General features: G+C 42.4%; 1 protein-coding gene across 1 annotated transcript in view; it reads right to left on the bottom strand.

Annotated features, from left to right (window-relative positions):
- The window catches only part of FNBP1 (formin binding protein 1), a 67337-nt gene that overhangs the window by 4327 nt on the left and 37166 nt on the right, over positions 1-25844 (bottom strand). The window contains 8 exon segments of the mRNA XM_032131081.1: positions 340-461; positions 1455-1587; positions 3268-3377; positions 7392-7406; positions 15456-15638; positions 17009-17206; positions 20641-20787; positions 22524-22652. Of these exon segments, the coding sequence (XP_031986972.1) occupies positions 340-461; positions 1455-1587; positions 3268-3377; positions 7392-7406; positions 15456-15638; positions 17009-17206; positions 20641-20787; positions 22524-22652 (1037 nt within the window).

Genomic DNA, 25844 nt, shown 5'->3' with positions numbered 1-25844 from the left:
ATAGCGACCAACCTCAGCAGCAGAGAGAAAGAACCACTGGGTCACCAGGCTTGAGGCAAGGGGAGCAACTCCAGCTGGAGCAGCACAGTGATTCCAGAGCTTGCTCGGAACTGGCTGTGACTCCAGATGGGTGAGAACCCTCATTTTTACCATTAAGAGCTGTAAAAACGCACTGGCTCACTCACCTTCACAGCAGTGAGCGAGGGGGCTGCCACAGTTCAGAAACATTTTCTGAAACGCAGCTCTTGGAGTTGGGATATGGCAAGACCAGGCTGCAGAGCCCTGGTGTGTGCCTGCAGTGGCTCTGGTGGCAGTCCCAGCCTCGTACAGATACTGTACCTCTCACGGTCCTGGGCACAGCTGTTCACTCCTGATGGGTTCTGGGCCTCGTAGACCCCACTCTGGCGCCGGGACTGCTCGGTCCGGGCCGGCAGCCGCCCCTCCACCTCTGCCAGCCAGCCCTGCCAGACAGACACACAGACAGACAGAGTTCACCCTGCTGGGACACTCCTGACAGCCAGCCTACAGAACAGACTGGTTTGTAAACATGTTCACATTTTCCTTTGAGTGGCGATGGCCAGTTGTTCAAATTCTGGACTGTCTTGCTGAAAACCATGCTTACCGAAAATGTAACTATTTTTTGCCAACTGGGTGCTGAAAACACCCTGACAGAGGAGCAGTAAACAGCCAGCAGAAGATGATGCCACGCTAGTCACAGTCAAGTAAAAAGATGTGTGGCTGCTTAGAGTAGTCTCAGTAACACCAGAAACTCAGCAACTGCTGAATGCACGAGAACAAAAGCTGGGGAGAGCGAAAGAGCCACTGATTTCAAATGGGTAGGAAAGCAATGGATAGTAAAACCACATCTGAAATTAATGGGCTGTATCTGTTTATGTTCAAAGCATAATGAAGAAAGTGAAGTCTTTTCTCAGCTGTCTAATCCATCTCATGTAATTATAATGGGCTTTATATATTCCAAACACTCCCCTTCTGTTCTGGAGATTTTATATCACTAAGCAGCTTTCTGTTCATGGCAGACTATTCCTTAAAACATATTTCATCTGATGGCTTCTGTCTTGCTGTTAGTCTCTAAATGGTGCTTTGCATTTATGTCACACTGATTTTCCACAGACGTCTGTAACATGATGCTTCAATTTATTCAATTAATTAAATAAGCATCTGAAGCCCTCTGGGCAGTCCAGAGAGCACTACATTTTCTCTTCACCTCCACTTAGCACAATTTGTTTCCTGTGGCAAATGTAACGGTGGGCTGGCAGCCACAGGTGAAGGTGCACGTTGATGTTACACAAATCAGCTCAAAGACCCCAATTAATGCAAGTGCTCATGTAGCCCTTGCCCACACACACCAAAGTGCATCAATACAAAACAGGAAGGCCCTGCTCAGACCTGAGCATTTGCTGAGCTGCTTTTTACTGAAGTGTCTCTTCTCATACCTCGAATTTCTGTACTTCTAATCGCAGCTTTTCAATGTTCTGCCCAAGCTCTGCCAATCTGTGGTCCACACTCGCTGCATCTCCCATCTGGGGGTTCTTGATGTACACATCTTTCATCTTTGTTAAGGCATCTCTGAGGGGTAAAACAAAAATAAAACTCATTTAGTGCAGTTGGGGGTAAATGCCTTTAATAAATTGTCTCTTCTTCACTCTGAGGTTCAACCTAAGCTTTTACAAAAGGAACTGAGAATACCCAGATGGGGCTTTTGCCCTGTATAGAACCAACCATTAAAAAGAACAGTAAAATTATTTGCCAGAAGAGAATTTACACTGCCAGAGGTGAAAAACAGCGAGTTACCTACAATGTGAGAAGATATTTGATATTGATTTTTAGCCTGACATGGTTTCTTATGTAGTACAACAGTATCAACTTGCTGCCCTGGGGAAAACAATAATAATAAATCTCACAACCATTGCAATCTACGACAGCTTCAACTTCCTAGACTAATATCTTCCCAGTTTTTGGGGCACAGACAAACAGTTGAATCATTATTGTCCATCATGGTCTGAAACTGGGACAAAGATGTATCAATAACAGAAATGGAGTGCAAACCAGAAATTCTCACCCTGCCTGTTGCAGCTTGTCTTTAGCAACCCAAATAATCGGTAAGATATTTATTTGTTTCACACTGCTTAAAATGAAGCTGGCTCCAGATGGTTTGTGTTTGTCACAGCACAGGGACAGACAGACTCGAGGCTACAAACTGTGACCCTGTGTCCAGCTGAGTCCCAGGGCAGCTTCACTCGGCTGCTGATGGACATTTCAGAGCTGAAAGATGGAATTATGGGCTGGTTTTAGGCACAACTGCTCAGATTTTCTCTAGGCATTAGCTGGTGGGAGAGAGGTTAATGTGAGTCCCATGACTCAAGTTAACACTCTTTATATTTTAGAGTTTCCCACCAAACTCTTGACAATTGCAATCCTGTGCCTTTGCCTTGTGTGTATGGAAACTGGGAAAAAGTGTGGGTGGCAAGGAAGTGGGACTGCTCTGTCCTGAAGCCTTAAGGGACAATGTTGCAAACATATGAGTCACAATTATTACTGTTTGTTTAACTCTTAGTTAACTGCTGGTGCTATTTTCTCCATCATAAACTATCTTCATTTAAACTTCACTCTGCTGTGATTCCATATCTGATATTAATGTTGGATTACCTCAGAATCGATAAAGAACAGAAAGAAAAACCCAAGTTACCAGAGAGGAAAAAAAAACAAAGCAATGAGAAATCATATAACCACATGTAATTTTTCTTCCTTATTCATGATATAAAATATAAAGGAGAAATTTTGGGTTAGTAGGCAAAATAAATAGGTTCTTGAAAGCAAGCTGACACAAAATGTAGGCACATGTGTACAAATGCAAAGCAGTATTTAGGGATAGACCAGTCTTGAAATCCTTCAGGGCAGAAAAGTTCTGTGTCTCACAAACAAAACACGCTGAATCTCTAATGCAACTGCAGAATGTGAACAAACACAAAGCACAAATACAGGCTGCCAGAATCAATTAAAAGTGTGTATCTAAAGTAGCCTTATTCTCAACCAGAATGATAAATGCAGCCTTGCAGAAAAAGCATTCACAAAAGCACAGGAGTCATTATCTTCCTGCTTCCAGGAAATCTAAGCTACGGACCAGAGAGACTTTGGATGATGCCATCATCTCATAACAGCCTCTGCTGTTGGGATCTACCCACGTCCACCACACACAGGGGCTCTGCTCAGTGCAATTTCACTTTTCATTGGAGAGGTTTGACTCACCTTTGATCCATCTCTTTCTGAATGTCCCTGTTTAGTTCATCGACCTTTTGCTGAAGCTTCTTTCTTCTTTGCTCAGGTGGGAGATTGCTGAAGTCTTCTGGGCCTGCTCCCTGCACAGAATGGAATGGAGGGTGGTGGGGGGACAAGGAAAAAAATTAATAATCAGAGTCTGAAAAAATCCTTTGGGACTGCATTTTGAAAAGGGCTCACAAAAACCTGTGCAAAATCACAGTGGTCTGAAGCATTGTTATCATTTGTGCTGTGTTATCAGTCCCTGAATGGTGAGGAATCTGCATGTCCTTGAAATGATCCCAGGACCACATCCTGCTTCCCTAACAGTGGCTTAATGGAAGATCAGCCGGAGAATTCCAGAATTCAACAGCAAAGCTAAGAAATTATTTTTATCTATTATCACCAGATTTTATCTAACAGAGTTCCCTTCTCATGGAAAGCTGATCCTTCCTGCTTTTCTTCACTCTGGTACAAACAGCATTCCCATAAAAGCAGCTCCTGGCTTTTATTCCAGTGTCACAGTTGCATTTCTTCTGTGCACTGCTGACTGAGTGCTGGTCCAACACAGTTAATTTATGTCAGGGCTCTGCTGAACACACCAAGTTAACAGAAGCATTCCCCACTGGATTCTGCAATTTAAAAAACATGCTGCTTACTTTCCAGGGTCCACATTCCACGCCAAAGTCTCTCAGTTTTTCCTCTCTCACTTGTACTCACACAAAAACCAGAAGGTATATCACAGCCATGGAATCAGTTTGAAATCATAACCAAAGGAAAAAAATGTGAAGACCACAGTGGTTACCTTTGTGTGATTCTGCTTGAAAACCCCTTTTCTGCCTTCTGCTATGTCTCCTCTTCATTGCCTCAATTTGATATAGCAGATAGATGACACGTAAAATACATCCACACTCTTTTCCTCACAGTAACACCCATTTTTGTCTTGCCAGAAGGCAATGGGGGCAGATTGGGTGGGCTATACTGAACACACATCAATACTGAGTAGTTGCACCATAAGGGAGTGAGGTTCTTGTGCATAAGCTTGAATTTGGGCAGGTTTTGCTTGTTTTGGTTTCTGCTCATTCCCTGTCCCATTTCTAAGGGGGAATATGGGAGAAGGAAGGGTAGAAACACAAAGCTGAGTAACCAAATTCAGTGGTCCATCAGCTTACTGGGAGCTTGTGAGCAGGACTGGGCCATCAGTCAAATTTCTCTCTGAGGAAAGTGGTTTAGAAGAGACACTGCCACAAAAGCTGCTCATTAGACCCTTGGCTCTGTACTGAATGTGCCAGGACACTGTGACTTCCTCCTGCAGCTGCAGAACAAGCTGTTCAAAACCAAAGTGTGGGCGTGTCAGAAGGCTGGAGGACAACCACACACAGGTCACCTCCTCCTCTGGACTGGCCATTCCAAAGTCACAGAGCAGGCCTGATGAAACTGCTGCTGTATTGATTGTCAGTCAAAGATGGCATGTGCTTCTAGTGAAGCCTTGATCATCTGTGCAAAATTCACTTAAAATTCCATTTGTGAGACAATGAGAAAGCAAATTTAAGACAAATAACTGAGAAAGTTATGCTGATTCTGAAACTTTACCCACACGGAGTCCTAACAGTGCTTACAGGACTTGTTGTGCCTGGTAGAGGAGAGATCTATTTTAATTTATTCATTAATGTTTAGATTTTGCTTGACAGCAACTCCCACATCACAACAGACATGAGAGTGATTCAATCTATTTTATGGATAATCTACACTAGAGCCACACACATCTTTTTAAGGCGAAGCATCTGGAGGCAGCTTTGCAAACAAACAAGCAGTTACAGGAAAGTCTAGAGAACATATTCTGACAAATCCTCCTCACTTCTGAGCAGAAGAGAGAGGCTTGAAAATATCCCCAGCTGAGGATATGAATGAAACAGATAGAGTGAAATTCAGAAAAGCATCTTTTTGGTATTTTGTTTTTGATTCTTCAGCTTCATTCAAGAGTTCTAAGTTGGACTAAATCCAGCAGCTTTGTTCACAATGCTTCAGACCAAAGCACAAGTCTTGCATAGAGCTGCACACCCAAGGCTGGGAGGTGACCTCGCTCCGACTTTAGTCCGTGCTCAGGAATTTCCTATTAGAAGCTGAAGCCCCTGTTCCAAAAAGGAGAGTCAAGTAGCAGTTTTTGCACATGCTGGGCACATTTCATGCTCTCAAGCACAAATACACCTGGGCTACCTCCCCGGTCGTGGACATTGCCAACGTTTTTAGAAATGCTGCAGCAGTGAGGTGGGGGGGAAAGCTGTGCTACTTCTGATGTGCTGCTCACAAGGTCTCCTTGCAGAAGGATATTGAGATTTAGGATTCAAATTGTCCCAAGATGAAGGATTGTGGAAACAGAGGCTGTGTTAGGACCAGTTTCTGGGCTGAAGCTACATGCGAGGAGAGCATGAGCTTTTTCAGCCCCGGTTTTGGCTCTTGCATAGCGAGGATCCAGAAGGAGATTAAAAAAAGCTGCTTTTCACTACCTGAGGTGAAAATGGGTCTCAGCCCTCCCTGCACATCTTTCCAATTTCTGCAATTCCTGGGGAAAGACCACATCGTTTTGGGAGGATTTGTTCCTGCATACAAAGGTTTAACTCAGCTACACAGCACCCCAGCACTATGGCCAAGAAAATGAGTGGAAATCCAGTATAAATGCATTGGACTCCCAGGACAGTGGCTTGGCAACAGCCAAAAGAAGGTTTGCAAGTATTCCAGACACTTCCATCATTCCTCAGACCTACCACCAGGTCTTCAGTGAGAAACAACCTTGCTAAAGGAGCCCAAGAAAGTCACTGTGCTGCCAGAGCAGCAGCAGGACGTGAAAACTGCCAGAGCTACTCCAGGCAGCTCTGGTGGCCCACGTGTTTCCCCTGGATGAGCTGCCATGAGCAGAAGAGGCCCACGATGATGTGTCCAAGAACAAGATATGTGTAGAATCACAGAATGGTTTGTGTTGGAAGGGATCTTAAAGCTCATCTTGTTCCACCCCCTGCCATGGGCAGGGACACCTTCCACTACCCCAAGTTGCTCCAAGCCCCATCCAACCTGGCCCTGGACACTTCCAGGGATGGGCCCTGTGCCAGGGCTCAGCACCCTCACAGGGAAGGGAAAGAGCACCCAAAGGCACAAACTGTGAGGAATAAGAGAACTTGGAAGCTAACACAGTTTAGGTGCCCCTGTGGATCCTCTGAGGGCTCCAAAATGCCATCACTCGCTGGGGCTCTCGTGTGTTTGCACAAGGTGGGGCAGCAAACCAGGCACGTTCTCCTGGTGAGAGGCTCTCCAGGGCCAAAGGAATGTGGACAAGCTGTCAGGGACATAGCAAGGTGTGGAGTGTCTCAAGCAAAACAGTACTTTGTGCACGGAGTTCAGCATGAAATTTGCTTTCCCAGGTCTGTTCCCCCGTTCCCTTTCCAGCTCAGTAACATCTTTATCTTACCATAGTTCAAGTAACCTTCCCAGCTGCATCCAAGGTGGAATTTAGGATTCACATATATGCATATGGCTCAATTTGCAAATTCAAATCAGATTGAGTTAACCTTGTTGGTTAAGGTTTACAGAACTTTAATTAATGTCATTATTGGTTATTCTGAAGGACTACATAGGGCTGTAAAATGTAGGTGATAATGATGCAGATTTCCAGTAATATTGCACATGGAAAGCAAACTTTGCAGCTATTTTACACAGAAAGACATGCATGGCTCTCTGGAAAAAGTCCAGCAAGCACAGAGACCTTTATTTTAATTTTTTTCCCTTCTTTAATGTTTCAGTGTATACTTATACAGTAGAAGAATTACTCAATACTGTTTTTCTACATTTTCATAGCCCTAGATTATAAGAGTGAAAACTAAACTATATATTAGAGTTAATTTTTTAGCAGCTTATTAGAAGACTGAATTCTGATCACCTCTATTAGACTCCAGACCTGTGTATTCAGATTTATCTGATAATGGTCAAAAAAAAGCAAACACAAAGAAGAAACAAATTTAAGTTAATTTCAGTGTCATGTCACATGTGGCACAGTGCACATTAAAACACACACAGGAAATTGTGATTAAAACACAGGACAGGCATGCTGTAAATGTGCTTACCAGCTTGAGAGAAAGCTTCATGTAAAATTGGAGAGATACAGGGTGGGGGGAGAGAGAGAAAAAACAACAGCGCATCAGTAGAAGAGGAACTTTTTCAGGCTGATGTTACAATAAAATGACACAATCCCCTTGCTGTTGGAAGGCAAAATGGGTCACACTAACAGATCTGTGCAAAAGTTCACAAGATGGGCTCGGGCAGCTGCCATGACCTGGCCAGAACTGGGAATGGGAAGTGCTGTAGCTGGGCACAGGTGAGATCACACCTGGACTGACTGACAGCAGCTACAACAACAACAGTGGGAGTTCTCATCACAGCAACAGCACTGAGGTGCAAAAACCTCACAACTTGCAAATGTATGAGGGTCACTTCAGATCAAAAATGTGCTGAAATGTGTCAGCTACTTCATGGAAGGGCTTTGTGGGGAGTAACCTCTGAGCCAAGCCTCAGTGGAGAGGTGAGGAGCAGCTCCAGCAGCACCCAGCACCCTGGGACCCTCAGGGAATGCCTGGTTCACTGGCTACAGTCAAAGGACAACACCCTGGACTGTCCCTGCAGATTGCAGAGCGCTGCCCAGGCAGGCACAGAAAGCCATTTCACATTCTTGAACAATTCAGAAACAAATACTCAGACTCAAACGTACTTTGGCCATAGTCAGACAAGGTCAGGCCCAAGGAGGAGGAAAAAAAATATCCATTCTCTTGACACCAAATTGATTCTATGACAGCATGGTAAGACATTATTCAACCTCCTTAAGTGATATACATGACCTAATTCTTCAGAAGTTACCACATTTCCTGGGACAGAGCCCAAACATTATCTTTTAGTTAACTCTGGGAAAGCAAGACTAAAAGCAGTGTGTGCCCATGGAGCCTCATCTCTGCCCTGCCTCACCTGCACACACAGCTCCGGGCAGGTGCCCCAGAAACTCCCAGGTGAACAACTGTGCCTGGGCACCCAACCACCAAAATTCCCAAAGCCTCTTCCAGCATTGTAAAATGACAAAACAGCTGCAGTTCAGAAGGATGTCCAAGAGATAGGGAGACTAAAAGTGCTCAGTTCTGTGCCAAGCACAAGGGAGCTGCTGCTCGAGATCTAAACCCAGATAGAAAGGGAGAATCCAAACTCCACCCCGCCTCCTCCTCCAGCAATGGGCACTGAGCTGCCCTGCCAGCTCTTGGGGACAGTTGTGAAATGCTCAAACTACCCAACAAACTTGAGGTGCATAAAAGCACACACTCTGTGTTAACAACAGCTGAAATGTAAAAGCTGGAAAATGCCTCTCTCCAGGCAAGGATTTGTGCTGCCAGACTTGGGAACCCTTTTTCATTCAAGTTCTCTGTCACTACCAACAGCTCCTGGGAATGGTGCTCTCAAACAGATGCTCCATTTTTAGCAAAAACAGAGTTCATTAGGATTGGATTTAAAATAAAGGCTCCACACTTCTTGTGGGCAGCTGATTTAAGAAATACATTTTTTTTCCCAAATAACAATTCCCATTATTTACCAGGATTTGTACAGCAACACATGCCAGCCATTCAAGGAAAATAAATGGTCTTGAAATAATAGTGAATTGCTGCATGTGAACTGATCATTCAGTGACAAGGCAGCAGTGACACTTCCCTCTGCAGTCCAGTCCATTAGGGAACAAACACATGATAATAATCACAGTGCCATGAAGAAATTCACTCTCTGAGCTGAAGAGGCCATTAAAAAAATAAAGCAAACAAAACCAATCCACTGGAGAGAGTAATCATAGAAGGAGAAAGAATGGTCTGAAGAAATTCAGCATAGGCAGCTTGTGTTTGCATCATTGCTTTAGCACTCCTGTGAACTTTAGCATAGACATGATCAGCACAAACTGAGATTCTTGTACATAGATACAGACAAGACTCATGGTGCAGAATAAATATTTACCTATGAAGCACTCTAAAAAGGCACAAATGTATGCTACATGCGCTAGTGGCTAAACACTACTCACTCTAAAGGCACTAAATACTGCGGAGAATCATCTGCATCAAGGCTATTCTTTTGCTGCAAATTCAGCAATTTGAAAGGGATTACAGACACTGTATGCCCAATTCTTATGCTGTTAAGTATGACAAAAATAGAGATCTTATTAATAGCATTTCCAAATAGTACATCAGGGATTGTTATAACCAGTATAAATAAAGCAGTTCATAGGCTGGAAACAATGAAATGCTGAAATAAGTAATATTCACAGTTTTCCATTTCTGAAATTTATTGGTAATTTTACGTTACAGTGATTCAGTTTCTATAAACAAATATAAGCAGATTGAAAATAAATCTGCTTTAAACACTACATAACTACTTTTGCCCATTCTGTTGGGTTTTCACAGCTAGAAACTTGCTCACAGCTCCTGGGAGAACAAAGGCATTTTCCTCCCGAATGATAAATAAGTTACATCTCCTTGAAATGAGCAAATGCGTTTCAAGCTGTCAATTTAAACCAAGCCTAGCTTAGTCTTGCAGGGAAAAAATGAAGAGTCTAAGAGCCACAAGCTTCAATAACACATGAGAGAGCATGAAAGCCAGCAGGTCCATGTGTTATTGGACAGTCACGGCCACTAACCTCACTTACAGAAAACAGGGTTGAAATAAATCACTGGACTTCCATACAACCAAGAGATAATTTTCTTTCTTTTTTTTATTTTTAGTGGCCCTGTAACAATCTCCCCATGCTCTGCTTTATCCAAATACCAGATTTAGAGGTCATGTATCTTGACTCCATGAACTATCATTACAGACAGTTCAAAGAAGCTTCCAGAGGCTCTAGGGAGTGCTCCACAACCAAGGCACAGAATTCCTGTCCATCAGGGGTTGCTCATGATGCTCAAGACTGCATTCATTAAATAATTTAGAATAAATGCGCAGAACCTGTTTGCAACACTTTGAATTTCACAGGTCCAGCTACTTTAATTGTGCCAATTTCAGCATTTCCAGGACTAGCAGACATTATCTTTCCTGCACATCACACCATAAGCTGCCACTTGCCTCCCACCAAATTTTCCTTGGCTCTTTGCCAAAGCACATTCCCACAGCACACTCGGGACGGCGTTGTAAGTGGGGTTAGCGACTGTGTAGCAACGGTATGGGCTGATCACACCATACTCAGACTTACAACATATTCCCTAGCCTCAATGGCACACGTGGGTGTCCCTAAAGTCCTCTTCATGAGTTCTTTGTGAATATACAAAGACTGTGTCTGCTGGTGAGTCAGCAAGAGAAAACACACATTGGTTACACCGGGGACGAGCGCAGCACCTCTGTGTTCACTGCTTCTATAGCAAAAGATAGCTTGGTGTTTAACTACCCTCAAAGTGCAGACTGGGAGTCTCCTGGGAACCAGGTGAATATTAAGAGTTCAGCATGCTCAGAGAGATCAGAAGATCTGGTATTTTTAAATGCTTGTTTAAATACCAAGGTCAGAAACCATCTCTCTCAGTGCTAGAACAAACCATGGCTTTAGTGACCCCACCCGCCGAAAAGTCCCGGTCTCGGCACAGAGAGAGACACTTACGTTAGAACAACAAGTGTTCCCAGGGCAGGGGACAGAGCAGGTTGGAGAGGGGGTGGTTTGTTTGCTGTCTCTGCATGCTCACAGAACAACAAAGTACTGATCAGTGGGGCAGATTCAGAGCTCGGTGTCGAGGGACAGGAGTGCACAGAGCGTCAGAGGAGACAGGCGGGGAGGGACGACAGCAACGGGTGCAATGGAAATAAAATCACATTGTAATGGAGTCAACAACTTCCACTAAAAAGGAAACCACAAAATTTCCTCCATGTGCTTTAAGGAACTTGGATACTGGCAGTAATGTCTGCCCCAGCTCCCACACCATCCTCCCTGCTCAGTCACTTCCCGGGCTCCGGGGCAAGGGAGGAAAACCAAGTCCACACTGCGCACACGGAGTCACTCAAAGGTGTAAGTTCTACCCCTGGATGTTGTTAGTTTGGAGGATTGCCCTTCAAAAAAAGGTGCTGATGTTACTGCTGCTACAGCAATGAAACAAAAGAACACAAAATTAGTATCAACCAGCAGAATACTGAGTTTCTTTTGTCCTCAAAATGGAATTAGAAAAAGCAGAGCAAGCATAAATGAAATTATAAGTTATGTAACTGGTTCCTCATTCTTTGTGCTCTTCTGGCTTTAACTTCCCTAAAGAGATGAAGTGTTACACTAATTTTATAGTATCTTTTTAAGCAGCTACTAGAAAAAACACTCAAAAAAAAATGTATGAGAGTTTTTTCCCCTTCTCCTAGTTCTGATCCATAACAAGTGCTCTAACAGTTTTATGGTATTCTCTACAATGGACATTTCTGCTGCTGGGGTTAGAAGAAAAAAGCTTTGAGACAATACAAAAATGTGATTAGAAAACCATAGACACTGACAAGAGTCAGCACCTAAATATTTAATTTTTTTTAAACAGACTAGGATTTCATATTGGCAGTGACCACTGATACTGGTATCGGTGCCTCCACATTAACCTTGCATCTGTTGTGAATTGTTCAGGCATCTGCTTCCTTCCATGAAAACAAGATTCATTGGATTTTTGGTTTGGAAGCAAAATTAAAACCAGACTGGGCACAGGATATATCATAGCTAATTATATAATTTGTTTTAACAGTCACGAGTGATTTTGCCAAATGCAACACAAGATGCTAAACCAAAATTTTTAAAGGAAATTGCTAAAACACACTGCCTCTCCAGCCACGTTCTGATTTCACAGATTTCATGGAGGAGTTGTATGGGAATCCATTCATGTGTTATGTTTCAAGGATCAGTTACAATGTGCAATTCCTGCTGCTGGAATTTATCCCACTATGGTCTTAGGACTTGCTCATGTCAAATAGCTACTTTTCCTTATTCCTTAAGACAGTGCAAAAAAGGAGTGTGATCCCATTTTTTCTGAAGCAAACTTCTTTCCCTGGCTTTGTAGGATTTGAGAGCTGAGATTATCAAGAAATCCAGGAAGCACCTGCTCAGCAATTTGGCTGAATAGTCTAAAATGAGACTTAAAGAGCCTTGTGGGCACCTTCACTGAAGGTGTCTGGAGTGGAATTCTGCCAAGGAACAAACCCAGCAGTGCAGAGACAATTCAGAGCAAGTGAAATGATCCAAACTCCTGTTACACTGCGCTGCCCTGCTGGTCCCTGCATGACCTTCCAGAAAGTTGTACAGATCCAATGTTCTTCTGTGCAGAGGAGAGTTCTATCCTACATCCTCCTCATTCCTCTGGTAACATCACAATCCACTATTCCTGACATTAATGCTCATGCTCCTGAGAAAAATTAAGATCTTTTTGGATTTTAAAGGGGAATGGAAAAGAACTGAATAAAGGAAATCTTACTAAACTTAATAAGGTTAAAGCTGAATTAACAGTATTGTCTAGCTGTACCTAATATAACAGGGGTCCTATCAACTGAAACAAATACCAACCACTCCTTTTTCACCTGAAAAATTAAAAGGATTTGTGGGTAGTTCTTGATTTCCTTTTTGCCTGGTTAGAATGATTTTATTTTTGAAGGTCATATGGCCTTTGATGATCTCTTAGTCTGATCATTTGTAAAATACAAATCACCAAGGACCTATAAAATGTGAATTTGACAAGTCTTCAAATGAGACAGAGCAAGCTGTCAGAGGTTTGCAGCCTCTCCTCCTCCTCCATAGCTCTGGGTGATCCAGGGGGCCTGAATTCATCCTCTGGGATAAGAGATGATGATCTGAACACTGGACTCCAAATACACAGGATGAGTCAGGCAGGAAAAGTATTTACATACAAACATCCTGGTAGCTGACAGGGGAAGGAAATGAAATAGAAAAAGAACACAGTGAAAGGTTTAAATGAAGATTTAGCAATAGCCCTTCCTTGCACATTCTAAATGAATGTGCCAGCAGAAATTTGAGGGATTCCAGAGAAGACTATAAGGACATTGTTCTCATTACTTTGCCTTTCACACAAAGCACTTAAAACAATTTCTTGCAGAATTCTTAAGGTGTGCTTGGATTTCTTAGATAGTTAATACATAAAATAATGGTCTTCCTTCAGGAAACATTAAAAGCAATTAGTTATAATTGCTTATATGGCCAAGTAATCACTCAATAGGAATTTGTACATTTGAAATACAAACTGGTGAAGTGCCCATGGAACTACAAACCAGTATTTTTAAGGAAATATTCAACACTATTTTCAACATTCTGTACTCTGAATGGCACTATGGAGCATTAGATTGCAACACTCCTCCTGACCTCCAGCAGTGCCTCCACCCCAAAGTGATCCAGCACTGCCCAGGACAAGGAGGACTCCAGTTGCCACCCCTGGAGTGGTGCTACCACCCAGCACATCCTCAGCTCTGCTGCTGCACAAGCAGAATTGAAAGTCTGTCTCCTCCCAGAAAAACCACTGAGAAAAGCTGTTCTGAGCCAAACTGCAACAAAGGAAAGGAGGGACACGTACAGTACCTGCCTTTGGACAGCTTAGAAACTTCCCACTTCCCCAATGAAACAGGGATGGGAAGAAATGGGATTTTTGGGTTCTGAGTGTCTCATTAAATGGCAATTTCCTAGCAAAGAACTGAAACTGTTTGAAACATCTTTATTTTTAACTGTCCTGTCTGTAACCAGACGAGACAGTGCATTGTTTACAGCACTGTTCTCAGTTCTTTGTAACCAGCCACTGAAGTTCCCCAAGGAAATCATCTCTGCTTTTATACATCTCCAGTCCTCTGTCCTAAATGAGTGCCTGGAGCAGAATTTGGGCTTTTTAAAGTAGTCACTTCCTCACTGTTACTGTCTGCTCTAAAAAATATTTAAAATACTGAACACTTTTGTCTCCATCCTGTAATTTTTACAGGAGAAAATAATTCTAAGGACCTTCACCTAGGAGGCAAAGCCATGCTGTGCCAGCAAATTTTCAGTACAACCATGCCATGTGTGAGTTTCTGGGAAGATAAAGTTCTATTTTTGTTTGAAAAATGGAAAATTTTATCTCAGGGACCTGACATTTTATTTACTGCTTATGAAGACCACCAATGAGAGGATTTAATTCAACACAAACCCTTCAGCTTTGGTATATGAATATAACCACAGCTGCTATCAGCAACAGGAACAGCAGCTGATGTGGAAAAACTCAGGCCAAATTTCCTTCTTTATCAGCAGCAAAGGAGACAAGGACTTGGAACAGTGTGGATGTGTCACAAAGTGTTGGTCCGGTGTGACCTAAACCCAGGTGAATCCCCAAATCAGCCATGGAGGCTTTCAGCATCTTTCCACCATACAGTGCTTAAACCAGCATTAACACACGGCACTGCAGCTGCTGGCAGGGGAATCCCAAATCCTGCTCCCTCAGAACCTCTCCTCTGTCATTTGGAGCTTGCATAGTGCACTGACAAAGCTCTTGCACACAGAATATAATTTTAAACTGTGCACACATGGACCATGGAAATGACTTTATTATCACCCAGAATCAGTTTACCTTTCTCACCTCACCAGCTTCTTATCCAAGACTCAGAGTTACTACAAAAACTAACACTGCAGCACCTGAACCACGAGCTGAGGCCCAGTGACCAGAAGAAAAGTTTCCACTGCTCCAGCAAAAATGTCACATCATTCCAGGGAAATGCCTGAACTTTCACCAGTTGAAATCACAACAATTATTTTCTGGAATCCCTCCTAATTTACTCTTCTCCTTCTGACACAGACATTGAGCTAAACCCACCCTGCAGAGAGAAAAACTAATGACTTTGACTTCTACATGAGCATTACCCAATGTTGAGCTCCTCCTTCCGTATTTTGTCCAATCGCTCCTCCCCCAAGACACCCAGATGGGTAATTTCCATCAGCAACTGTATTTTTGTGGTTTTGTTGTGGGGGTTTTGACTACGAATGGCTTTATAGGTTGGGAACCCCTGGATTTGTCTGCATGTTATGATAAAACACAATGGAACCGTTCACAAAACAAAAGTTTTTACATAACAGAACGTGCAATAAAAGCGCAAGAAAGAAAAGAAAGAGAGAGAGAGAGAGAGGTATCCAGAGGAGAACTTACCCCGCGCTTTAGGCTCCTGAAGCAGTGGATTTTGGGTTTGGAGGTCATGAACTCGTTGAAGCGATGGGAGAGGGGTTCCTTTTGCTGCTTGGGAGACTGGGGGCCGTTGGGAACAGCAGAGGGTGAGGCAGAGGCAGGGGGAGGAGGAGGGGGCTGATGGGGGGATGTTAAAAGGGACATAAGCTACGTATAAGAGATGGAGAAGTGACAGAATAAAAACCAAAATAAAAAGATAAAACACAAAACGAAAATAAGCATCAAAACCAATATTTGAAATCCAGAGAAAAAAACAATTAAATAATTAAATATTAAAGGCCATGGTTCAAAAGAGGGGAAAAAGCAGTAGTTAAGAGTCGTGTTAAATGAAGAGTTGTGATAAATGAAAGTTTTAGTAAGTGATGCAACAGAAGAGTAACACAAAAGTATTTTGAAGGAAGCTCATGCAGACTCTTCCATGCAGCACTATCCCCATAAATTGCCCTGCTCTGCTCTGTGGACAGCTCGGAATAATGCATATGGATAGAGCTTTCAAATACCTGAATTTAAATGGATCAGATAAGGAAGGTACCTTAGTGCCCAGTAGCGTTTCTATTATCTGGAAAACAACAAACCACATTCCTTCCTGCTTCCAAATCATACCTCAGCAATGTGCATCACACTTCACTTGTACAAATTGTTCTATGAATTTGCTTAGGAGTTAGTCCTGATTGTGTTTTTACTCTGGCTACACTGATGTAAGCACCAGACAGCGAGTCCTCTGTCACACCAGCACTACAGGAATGACCTTGTGAATGGGGGATTTTTTTTAAACTCAAATTTAAGTGGTTTGGTAAAGGGTCAGAGCAAGAGTGACATCAAAAAAACAAAGCTGTTCTGGGCTTTCATCAGTGTTACTGCAACCTGATTGAGTCCAGTCCCTCTGACACGTCCTGGTAACCCCAGATAAATGCTGCCATGCATTATGGTGTAGAGTATGACAGTGGAATGAAAAAGGTTTAATGGATAATTAAGTTAATATGGTCCTTTAAAAAGTCAACTGCTCAGTTAGTTTTGCTCCATTAGTTGTGCTTCAGAGTGAATCCCAGCAATTCCCTGCTCCCAGCCCCCCACCTGCTGACCCCAGTGCACAGACTGGAAAGACAACGCAAATGGAAAGCCAAGGAGAGTTTGAGGAGTGTCAAAACAGTAATGCCACATTGAAGCTTCCCACAGGTAACAATGTTAGTTGGCACACATGGCACTAGGTAAGTGGTTTACAACTCCTTCTCTGAGTTAGGAACAGAAATGGACCATGGCAGAGACGTGACAACTTAAGTTAAATTAATTTAAAAACTGCAACATAATTAATGAAATTATACAAGAAAAAAAATTAAACATATAAAGAAACTTAAGTAACCAAAGACTACAACAAAACACCATATTAAGACATCAGTTATTAACTTTCTAAATCTAAAATTCTCTTTAAAAAACTGAACTTGCCAAGATCACTAGACAAGACATAGGTTATTGACGAAACACATACTAGCACCAAGCTCAAGTTTGCAAATCAGTACCTTATTTTTCTTGATGAATGGCCATAACTTGCCCTTGGATTTGCTACCAAACTTGGGCTCTGACTTCCCATCCCCTCTGGAGTTGGAAAGGCTGGATTCAGACACCGTCCTCTTCATGGGCTGTGTGAAATCCTCAAAGTCGATGTCTCCCGGAGGCTCGAACCCTGACTTAAAGGCTTCTATTACCATCTGGGAATCCTGGAATGGGACAGATGCAACACAAGTGTCAACATCTCAGGTGAGGTTTGTCATCAAACTGGTGGCACATTAAGGCAGAACAAGAAAGTTTGTCTATGTGGGACCAACCCTGAGGGTGACCAGGCTCATTCCTGGGAATGAACGCCCTTCCAGAGCTCAGGATCAATACAAGTCTCTCTACCTTCTGCTGAAGAGGAGTAAGAGTTTATGAACTTTACTGACTAGAAAAGCAAATCACACTTCAGTAAGTGACTCATAAAGATTTAAGGTACAGATTTGCTGGGACACAGCTGTTAGCAAATCAGAGGAAAATCCCAATAAATACTCCGATATAACAGAGCTCTTGTGTGATCACTCTGCCACAAGTTGCCAAGTTGGTTGTGAATTTAGTGAGAGTAAATGGCTGTAAATGTTTTATGAGCTTTACTCAACATCTGAGCAGTCCAAGGTCACACCAGCCTGGCGCCCTGGTGTGGGAGCCACTGAACCCACATTCCCTTTTGCCACTGCTAGGAGGGATCCAAGTCAGCCACAAACTGGCTGCAGATTCTGTACAATGGCTTTGCTCTTTTGTTTTGGACAGGGGGAAAAGAAAAAAAAAAAAACAAGCCAATCAAAGCAAAACCAATCCATAGCATTTTTCCTACTCAAGTCTACAAACAAAATTAATTATACATAGGATCAAATTCAGACCTCAGCTTGCCAAATGCCTTTAAATCTAATGGACTCAGGAAAAAAATATCCTAATAGACTTCTTATCTACTTGTTTTCTTGGGAAGAGAGATTTTTATGTTATACTCTAATAGCTGTATTCTAAGATCACTGGAGAAACTGTGCCTTGGCACACAAATACCTTATTATTGTCTAGAGAAGATCATCACTGCCCTGTTACATAAAAAGAACTTGTTGCTTTGAAGGTTCTGTGAATGGCTGTAGGTAAAATGCCATTCAGGAGAATTCTAGTGCGATAGAAACATACCCAGAGGGCAGGGTCAACTGAGCAAAACTCAGATACAGGAAAAGCTCCACATGGATTTAAGATCCTCAGTCTATGAGGTGGCACCATGAAATTCCTCCACGAGTTAGGGAGGTAGAACAACTCTTTCCATTATCCCATCCTTGTTTGACATTAGAACTTCCTGAGATCTAAACTTGAAGATATTTTTAATGATAGACATGAAAGCAAGATGAAGAAGGATTAGAGAAGAGGCGGAAAGAGTGAGAAAGGCTGAGAGAATTGGGATTGTTCCGCCTGGAAAATAGAAGGCTTTGGGGTGACTCAACTGCTGCCTTCCTAAAAGTACCTAAAAGGAACCTCCAGGAAAGATGGAGAGAGACTATTTACAAGAGTCTGGAGTCTGTGGATGCCCCATCCTTGGAAGTGCTCCAGGCCAGGCTGGATGGGGCTTGGAGCAACCTGGAACAGCGGAAGCTGTCCCTGCCCATGGCAAGGGGTGGAACTGGGTGGCCTTTAAGGTCCCTTCCCACCCAAACCATTCTCTGATTCTAAGAGATTCCACCAAGTTATAGTAAATACTCCACTGGTATTTTATCCTATGCATGAGCTTTTCACTTTTTCCCCTCTGAATTTTACAGCGTTCCATCCATTTATTCCAAACATCTTTCCACTACAATGGAGCTAAAAATAACCAGCATGCTCCATATATCACAGGGATAATGTCATAACAGGAACTCCAAGCCCATAACAAATTCGTTTTATCTGCTGCTAGAGCCCTCTGAGTCAGGTTCTGCACAGGTTCACCTGGCAGCCACCACAGCTCACACTTGCAACACGACCTTTGTGTTGTTCAAGTGGTTAGAAAGGGGAAATGGAAAAAAACCTATTTAAAACTGCCTTAGAAACACGGTAACAGCTAACCAGTACTCTCTGCTAAATCCAGGCAGTTTCTATTGGTATTAACAGGAATGCTATGCAGTGCAGTGAGGGCATAAAGCAATCCTATTTACACAGTTGCACATTTAGTAGCTAATCCAGCACTTTCATTAGAACCAACAAAATTGGAAATTACTGCTGCAGAGATGAAAAAAATCCTTGCTGATATTTAGAAAAAAGAAGTCCTTATGAACATAACTGTTTCCAGACAGAACACACTAAACCCTTTGTAGCTGCTCAGACATAACTATTTTAGTTAAATACATTTTTGTCAGCACAGTGTTTACAGGAGGTCCTGGTAAATTCAGTTGTCAATGCTCAAAGTCATCATTTTCCAATGTCACACTTCTGTATGAGCCATCAATTGGACTTATTTGTGTGTAAGAATATAAAATTCACCCTGATTCAAACACCCAGCTTAAGTTTCACTGTGTTTTGCTAAGAAGGCTGGGGCAGAGTGTAGGCTGAGATGTGAATCTCCCCAGCATGGTTTCATCACGCAGCACCAAAAGCTGTACCTCAAGCAGGGTATGTTATTCAAACATGGGAATCTGTGCCCCAATTCCCCCTTTTCCCACTCAGAGAGTGATTTTCAGATTCCTGAGTTTCCTATGCTGCTCTCTGTGAGAGCAATTGCTGAACAGAGAGGAGAGGATTCATTTCAAAACTTCAGCCTCGGGCTTATGCTGCCAGTTCATAGCTCTGGGCACTGAACAGCTCAGAAAAGATTCCAGTGAAAAACATGTATGGGAAATTCAAACAGGCAGCAAGACACATGCTGTCAGCATTTGAAGCACTAACATGATCCATGAGAAAGGCTGGAAGAGCAGAGGCTTCATGTAGGAAGGGAGCAGATCATTCTGCAAACCAAATAGAAAACACTTCTGCCCTTGTGGTCACTGTACATCAGGAAGCTCAACTGAAATCTTTATTAGCCTTTCTATCAGAGAGGCTTCTTTGCATCTTATGAAGGAAAATGATGTTCAGAAATCAAGATTTCCTCATTTACAGATTGCCAGCAAACCTCAAACCTGCAAAGAAATATTTTACAGAAAGATTTTGCAACAGTTCATGTAGCCAATACTTTAAATATTTTCATTATTATAAAGTTAACTGGAATGAAGACATTTCTGAAACATTCAGTTTTCTGCCTATGAGACACAGAAAGCACTTTTATAAGAATTGGTGATTAAGTATCCGAAATTATGCCTAACATCACCTTACTCTATGCAGATGCCTGCTTTTAAATAGCAGTATTTCAAAAAGTAATTATCCTAACAAAATGAGAGAATATTCCTTAAAAACAAGCAAACAACAAAGATTTAAAAGTGTGGCAGGAAAGGCATTTTTGGGTGTTAAGTAGATTTGGGAAATAATCTGAGCACATCCTGCCTCAGACAAAGCAGCTTGGGGCAAGAAGCTGTTCTTTGGTTTCGTTCCGTGACTGCAGAGCACTTGTGCTGCAGCCTGGACCCAGGATTTGGGTCTCCATAAATTTGAGACCAATACTAAATATGACAACCAACAATGCAACACTTACATTCTTGTGATCCACTGCTTCTGCAGCCTTTGTTATCTCATCCAGACACTTCCCAATGATAGGGATCACTTGGCGGTCGACTTCTGCAAATGTTTTCATGGATTCACCTATCCTCACGATCCTCCTTTCCTCCATCTCCTGTATTTTCTAAAATATTACATTTCATTCAGGTCAAACATCAAGATTAACTTCACAGCTTCACCCTATTTTCCTCTCCAGCTTACATCAACTACTTTAAAACTTAGGGATTAAATATATTTTTAAGAACAAACTAGGACAGTTGTTCTCAGGAAGGCACCAAGTGATACTGTTCCCTCAAACATCAAAATGTCATTTTAAAAGTAATCTCTTTTACTCTTACTGGATTTTTTTCAATTAACTTTTTATGTTAAAAAATGCTGATTTGTCAAACTCCCAGCTTTAGACTTTTCTGAGGATTGTTCCTAAGGCTTTTAAAAGAATTTCTGAAAAAAATTCTTTCATTTTCTGTACATGTCCTGAACAATCTTGTTTTCATTCCACTGTAGAATCCAAGCAAAGATCTTCATGTGTCCCCTTCTTTTTCCTAGAAGGTGATTTTTGGTTTTCAGGGAGTCCTGTACATCATGTCTTGTTCACAATGCACCATGTATTGATGTATTCATGTACAATAAAAACATCCCGTGTTGTTCACACCACAGCTTCCCAACACATGCTCCTCACTGCTCAGTGGATTCAGTTCCAGCATCTCCAGCATGTCTTTCAGGGGCCTCTCCTTTACCACGGAGGGAAACTGAATGTGGCATAATTCTATTGTGACAAATTAAAGCAGGATACAGATGGGCATGAACAGGAGCAGCCTGATTCACACTGGACTGCAGGAGCAGTCAACTCAAAAATCCCCTTTGCCTTGACTGATCCACAAGCAACATCAATTCTTTACAAAACAGCTTATTTCAACATCTAAAAAAAGCCCTGGAGCTCACTGGTGCACTGATAGGGGAAAGGGCTTTAACATGGTCACCTACAGATCAGAGTGCTCATCAGCTCCAGTATTTACTTGATTCCAGGAACAGTTTATCTCAAGGCATTGGTTTGAAATACCATGAGGCAAAAGAGGAGATGTCCATTTAGCTCACAAGTTTCAGCAGTGGGCCACAAAGTGCGTGTTTGCCACGCAAATATCAGCTACTTCTCATCTGATGACAAGCATGTGACATTTCCTCCCTTGAAAAGGTGGTATTTTCCACTTCTGATGCTTATGACCCACTGCAGTGGAACAGTCATTTAGAAGTTCTGTTCTACTACATTAACCTCAATTCATTCATTCAAGCACAAACTCAGATCTTCACTCAGAATGAATCCGATGGCTTTTTTATTCTTCCTCTGCAGTCTGTCCTTAGGCACCCTAAGACACAATTAGCAGCTTGCTTAAAACCTTTTGGATTCACTGCTGCAGAATCATTGTGGTTTGCATTTAAACATCTGTGCAGCCTGATTTGAACACAGGTTATAAAGGGCTGTGGGACTTTACAGATTCAACAATGCCCAGCTGCCTCCTGCCCTGACAATGCCAGTGATGCTCTCCCTCATCCCCAGCTGCACGGACACAGGAGCTGAACAGAGAAAGATTGTGAGGACTCCAGAGACTGTCCTCATCTGTCACGACAGTTCAACGTCACCTTTCTTGTGTATTATTGATCCCTTTTTATCTAATTTAAGAAAAAGGGATAATTTATCCTACCACCTCTCAGGGTGGCAGATTGCATGTAAAATTTTCTAAGAATGACCAAAAAAAAAAATCACCAAAAATTAAAAGCCAGGGTCATGGAATTGACGTGATGTGCAATCTGTTCTTGTCACAGGATTATGGGTTACTCTAGAGCCCTGCCAGCAACCCTTACCTGGAAGATGTTTGGTATGTGTGTGTAGTAATGCTCATGCTGCTCACTGTTGAACTTCTGTAAGGTGGAAGAATATTCAGCTTTGCTGTCTTCTGCCATCTGATGTCTCAGCTGGGCTTGCTGTCTTGCCTGAGGAAATACCAAAGGAAATTTATAATTTAGGCTACATGGAAAGCAATTGCATTGTGGTACTCCTCTTACTAGGAGCATTGGGATATGAGACTCTGAACACCAGCTTTTGGTTTACTCCTATTTTGTGAAACATTTAAGCTGCTGGGTGGACAGTGCTGCTGATCCTTTCTGGGGTTACAATGTGCTATTTCCATGAACCATTTTGCATTCCATGAACAACTTCTGTTTGAACTGCACATCAAACACCAAAACAAGTTTGCCCCTCCACCTGCTCACTGGACAGGCACCTTCCCAGTACATTCACGGACACACTTCTTGCTCCCCTTATGCCCTGGTAAATGCCACCTGCTTTCCTCTAATGAGCTGCTTCCTTGTTGGCAAGCAGGGTTTTCTGGGGAAAGGGAAGTGAGAAAAAACCCCAACAGCTTTGTCTCATTTTAGCAACTTAATAATGACAAAACCTCTTAACTCCATGTGCTCTGCAGAGCCCTTTTCTCCACGCTCCTCAAACAGCACTGGCATGAAGCACACAAGGAAAGGGGAGCTTGAGCAGCAGCTGAGATGCCTCCCTTACTATTTTTACCCACACAGATGATTTGCTTTGCTACCCAACATAGCAGAGCACTGGGCAATTAATCTCACTTCTTTCCCTAGAATAATCTGTCCCCAAGTGACCCTTTCACGTTTTCAGATTCCTCCCCTTACAGTTCTGTTCCCAAGGCCTTCTGTTACCTGTTTCACTGCCCAATATGATTCCCTTACTGCCTCTCCCATCTGTCTGGTTTAGATCCCTTTTCCTTCCTTGCCGTTGGCCTTCACAGAGCAGCTCTTTCTTCTCTTTCCTTCCTACATTCCCTACTCCTTCCCTCCCGGTCCTGCTCCCCTCATTGAAGCTCCCCCTCCCTGGTTGCAGCTCTGCTGCTCAATTTCTGAATAATTCTGTAAGACAAGGCAGAGAAATGCTGCTTTTAAATCCACGTTTCAGGGGACATAACACAGCAAAGAATTTCAGCACATTTTAAGTGGGCTTCCATTAAAACCAGCTCAGAACAGGGGGGGCTATTCTTTGAACTGTTCCAAGCAGACAATAGTTTCCTGACAATAAATCCATGGAATACCAAATAATGCAACGTTTCTGTAATCATAACTGGAAGGTAACGAATTCTGCCAGGAGGTTTCAAATCTCAATTTGTAAAGAAGTACCCTTCCCCCACATTTGTCAAGTTTGCACATCTCACCTAATAATTTATTTCACCTCAATTCAGATATTGCTTCTGCAGTCGACTGTAAGTATTTCACAGATCCCCTTAACATTCTTTCTACAGAAATAATTCGAGCAGAATGAGGAGATTCTGGGCACTAAGTGCATCACAGGAGATGAAACAGTAGCATCAAATGGAGAAGAATGTGACTATAACCAAATAAGTGAATCCAATAAAAGACTTTCAGCTTTGTTTGTTCCCAGGAGTTTTAACTGTCCACTAACTCCTGCAAAGGATGAGTGCCTAACTCCAGAAAATTCACCTCCTGCAATCGAATTCCAAGAAGCCACATCAATCATTTCCCTGCCCAAGTGCTATAAAGCTTATTAAACTTCACCATCCACACATTCACATACAGCTACATTAAATAAGAGTGGAAAACAATAAATCCTTGTGCCACAAACACAAATTTACCAGGAAAACAAAGTCAGCCATGGAAAGGCAGGCAGCTGTAAGAGTGGTTCACACTCGTCTCCCAAGCCCTTCCTCACATCCCAGCTGCTGCAGATCAATATCCATTTGTGAAGCCCATTCTCCTCATCTACCTAAGAGCAACCCATTGTCTGAGCTGACTTTACACCAGCCCCACTCCCACTCATACAGCTGCCTCTCTCTTTCTTTTTTTAAAAACAATTTAAAATAATGCAACTCAGGAATTTGTCCCTTGACTCTATTGTTAAAGAAGAAAAACAAGAAATCCATTATTACACATTTCCAGGCAGACCCAGCAAGCATTAAAGCCATCAGAGTTCATTTTCATGAGCAAACTTATTGGCTGGATATGACAAAGTAACTCTGAGCTAAATGTATACAAGAGTAGACACTCAATTTCCAAAATGATCTTAACTGGTCCCAAATAAGAGGGGGCAGCAGATGAGTAAATAAAACTGGGTGCATTCCAAAACCAGACATTTTTGCATGAGAGCCCTAGTGATGCTTTGTTTCTCTTGGCCATTTAATATATTTGGCAAGCTTCAAACTGTTTAAATATCTTTCCAATGAGGTATTTGGATCTTAAAATAAAATATTTTTTTTAATCTAGATTTTTTTTTTATTACTTCATTTCATATGTCACTTCCTCTAACATCATCACTTCTAGTACTAACAAAATTGTACTTTATAGTGAGACTCCTGAACTCTGTTGAAGCACAGAATGATAAAAACCAGTCAATGATGTTAAGTTTCACATTCAGAGTAATGGATGCAGTAGCCCAGAACTGCAGGGAGTCACAGAAGCTATTTCAGGAGTAATTTATAGCCAGGCTTTACAGAAAATCAAGTTTTGCCTTCTTTACTGCTCACTTGTGCATGCAAACAGCTTCAGGAAAGGTTTTTTGGGGGCTTCTTAGAGTTAATGTTAAAAGATTTGCTCTGAACAGTATTTCCAGGAGGAAAGGCTTTGGAATAATTAGGGTCTGGAAAACCAGATGATGACTTCAGACATAGGAGAACAATACTGGGATGCAGCTTTCAGTCAACACATCCTCTCCTTTAATTGGGCAGGGATGAGCGAGCAGGGGCTCAGTTTCCAGCCCATATGTGAAACACGATCTGCCTCTACAGACTGACAGATTGCTCAGTTGTAAAGAGGTGTCAGGGCCAGGGACTCTGAATGCAGCAAAAAATCCCCTCTTCAAAGGAAGAAAGGATGAGGTCACCTTTCAGCACCACAGAAAAGCAAAAACGGTACATACACCAGAGGGTTTGTGGGGAGAACAGCAGCATTTTGCTTCCAAAATGCCTGGCACTGCAAAAGAGACACAGATTGCACACATCTCCCACCCCAAACATACCTCTGTAACAGTGTTTTGCTCCAAAATAAATGTGTGCAGAGCACACAGGCATTGCTTCCTCCCCGAAGTCTGGCTTTGTCAAGGCAGCTCTTGTCTGAACTCATGTGGCAGCACCACAACCAAAAGGTCACATT

Source organism: Corvus moneduloides, chromosome 21 (genome assembly GCF_009650955.1).
Source record: "Corvus moneduloides isolate bCorMon1 chromosome 21, bCorMon1.pri, whole genome shotgun sequence".
Classification (NCBI taxonomy): domain Eukaryota; kingdom Metazoa; phylum Chordata; class Aves; order Passeriformes; family Corvidae; genus Corvus; species Corvus moneduloides.
The sequence above is the reverse complement of the archived record's forward strand: the minus strand, read 5'-3'. Positions and strand labels throughout refer to the sequence as shown.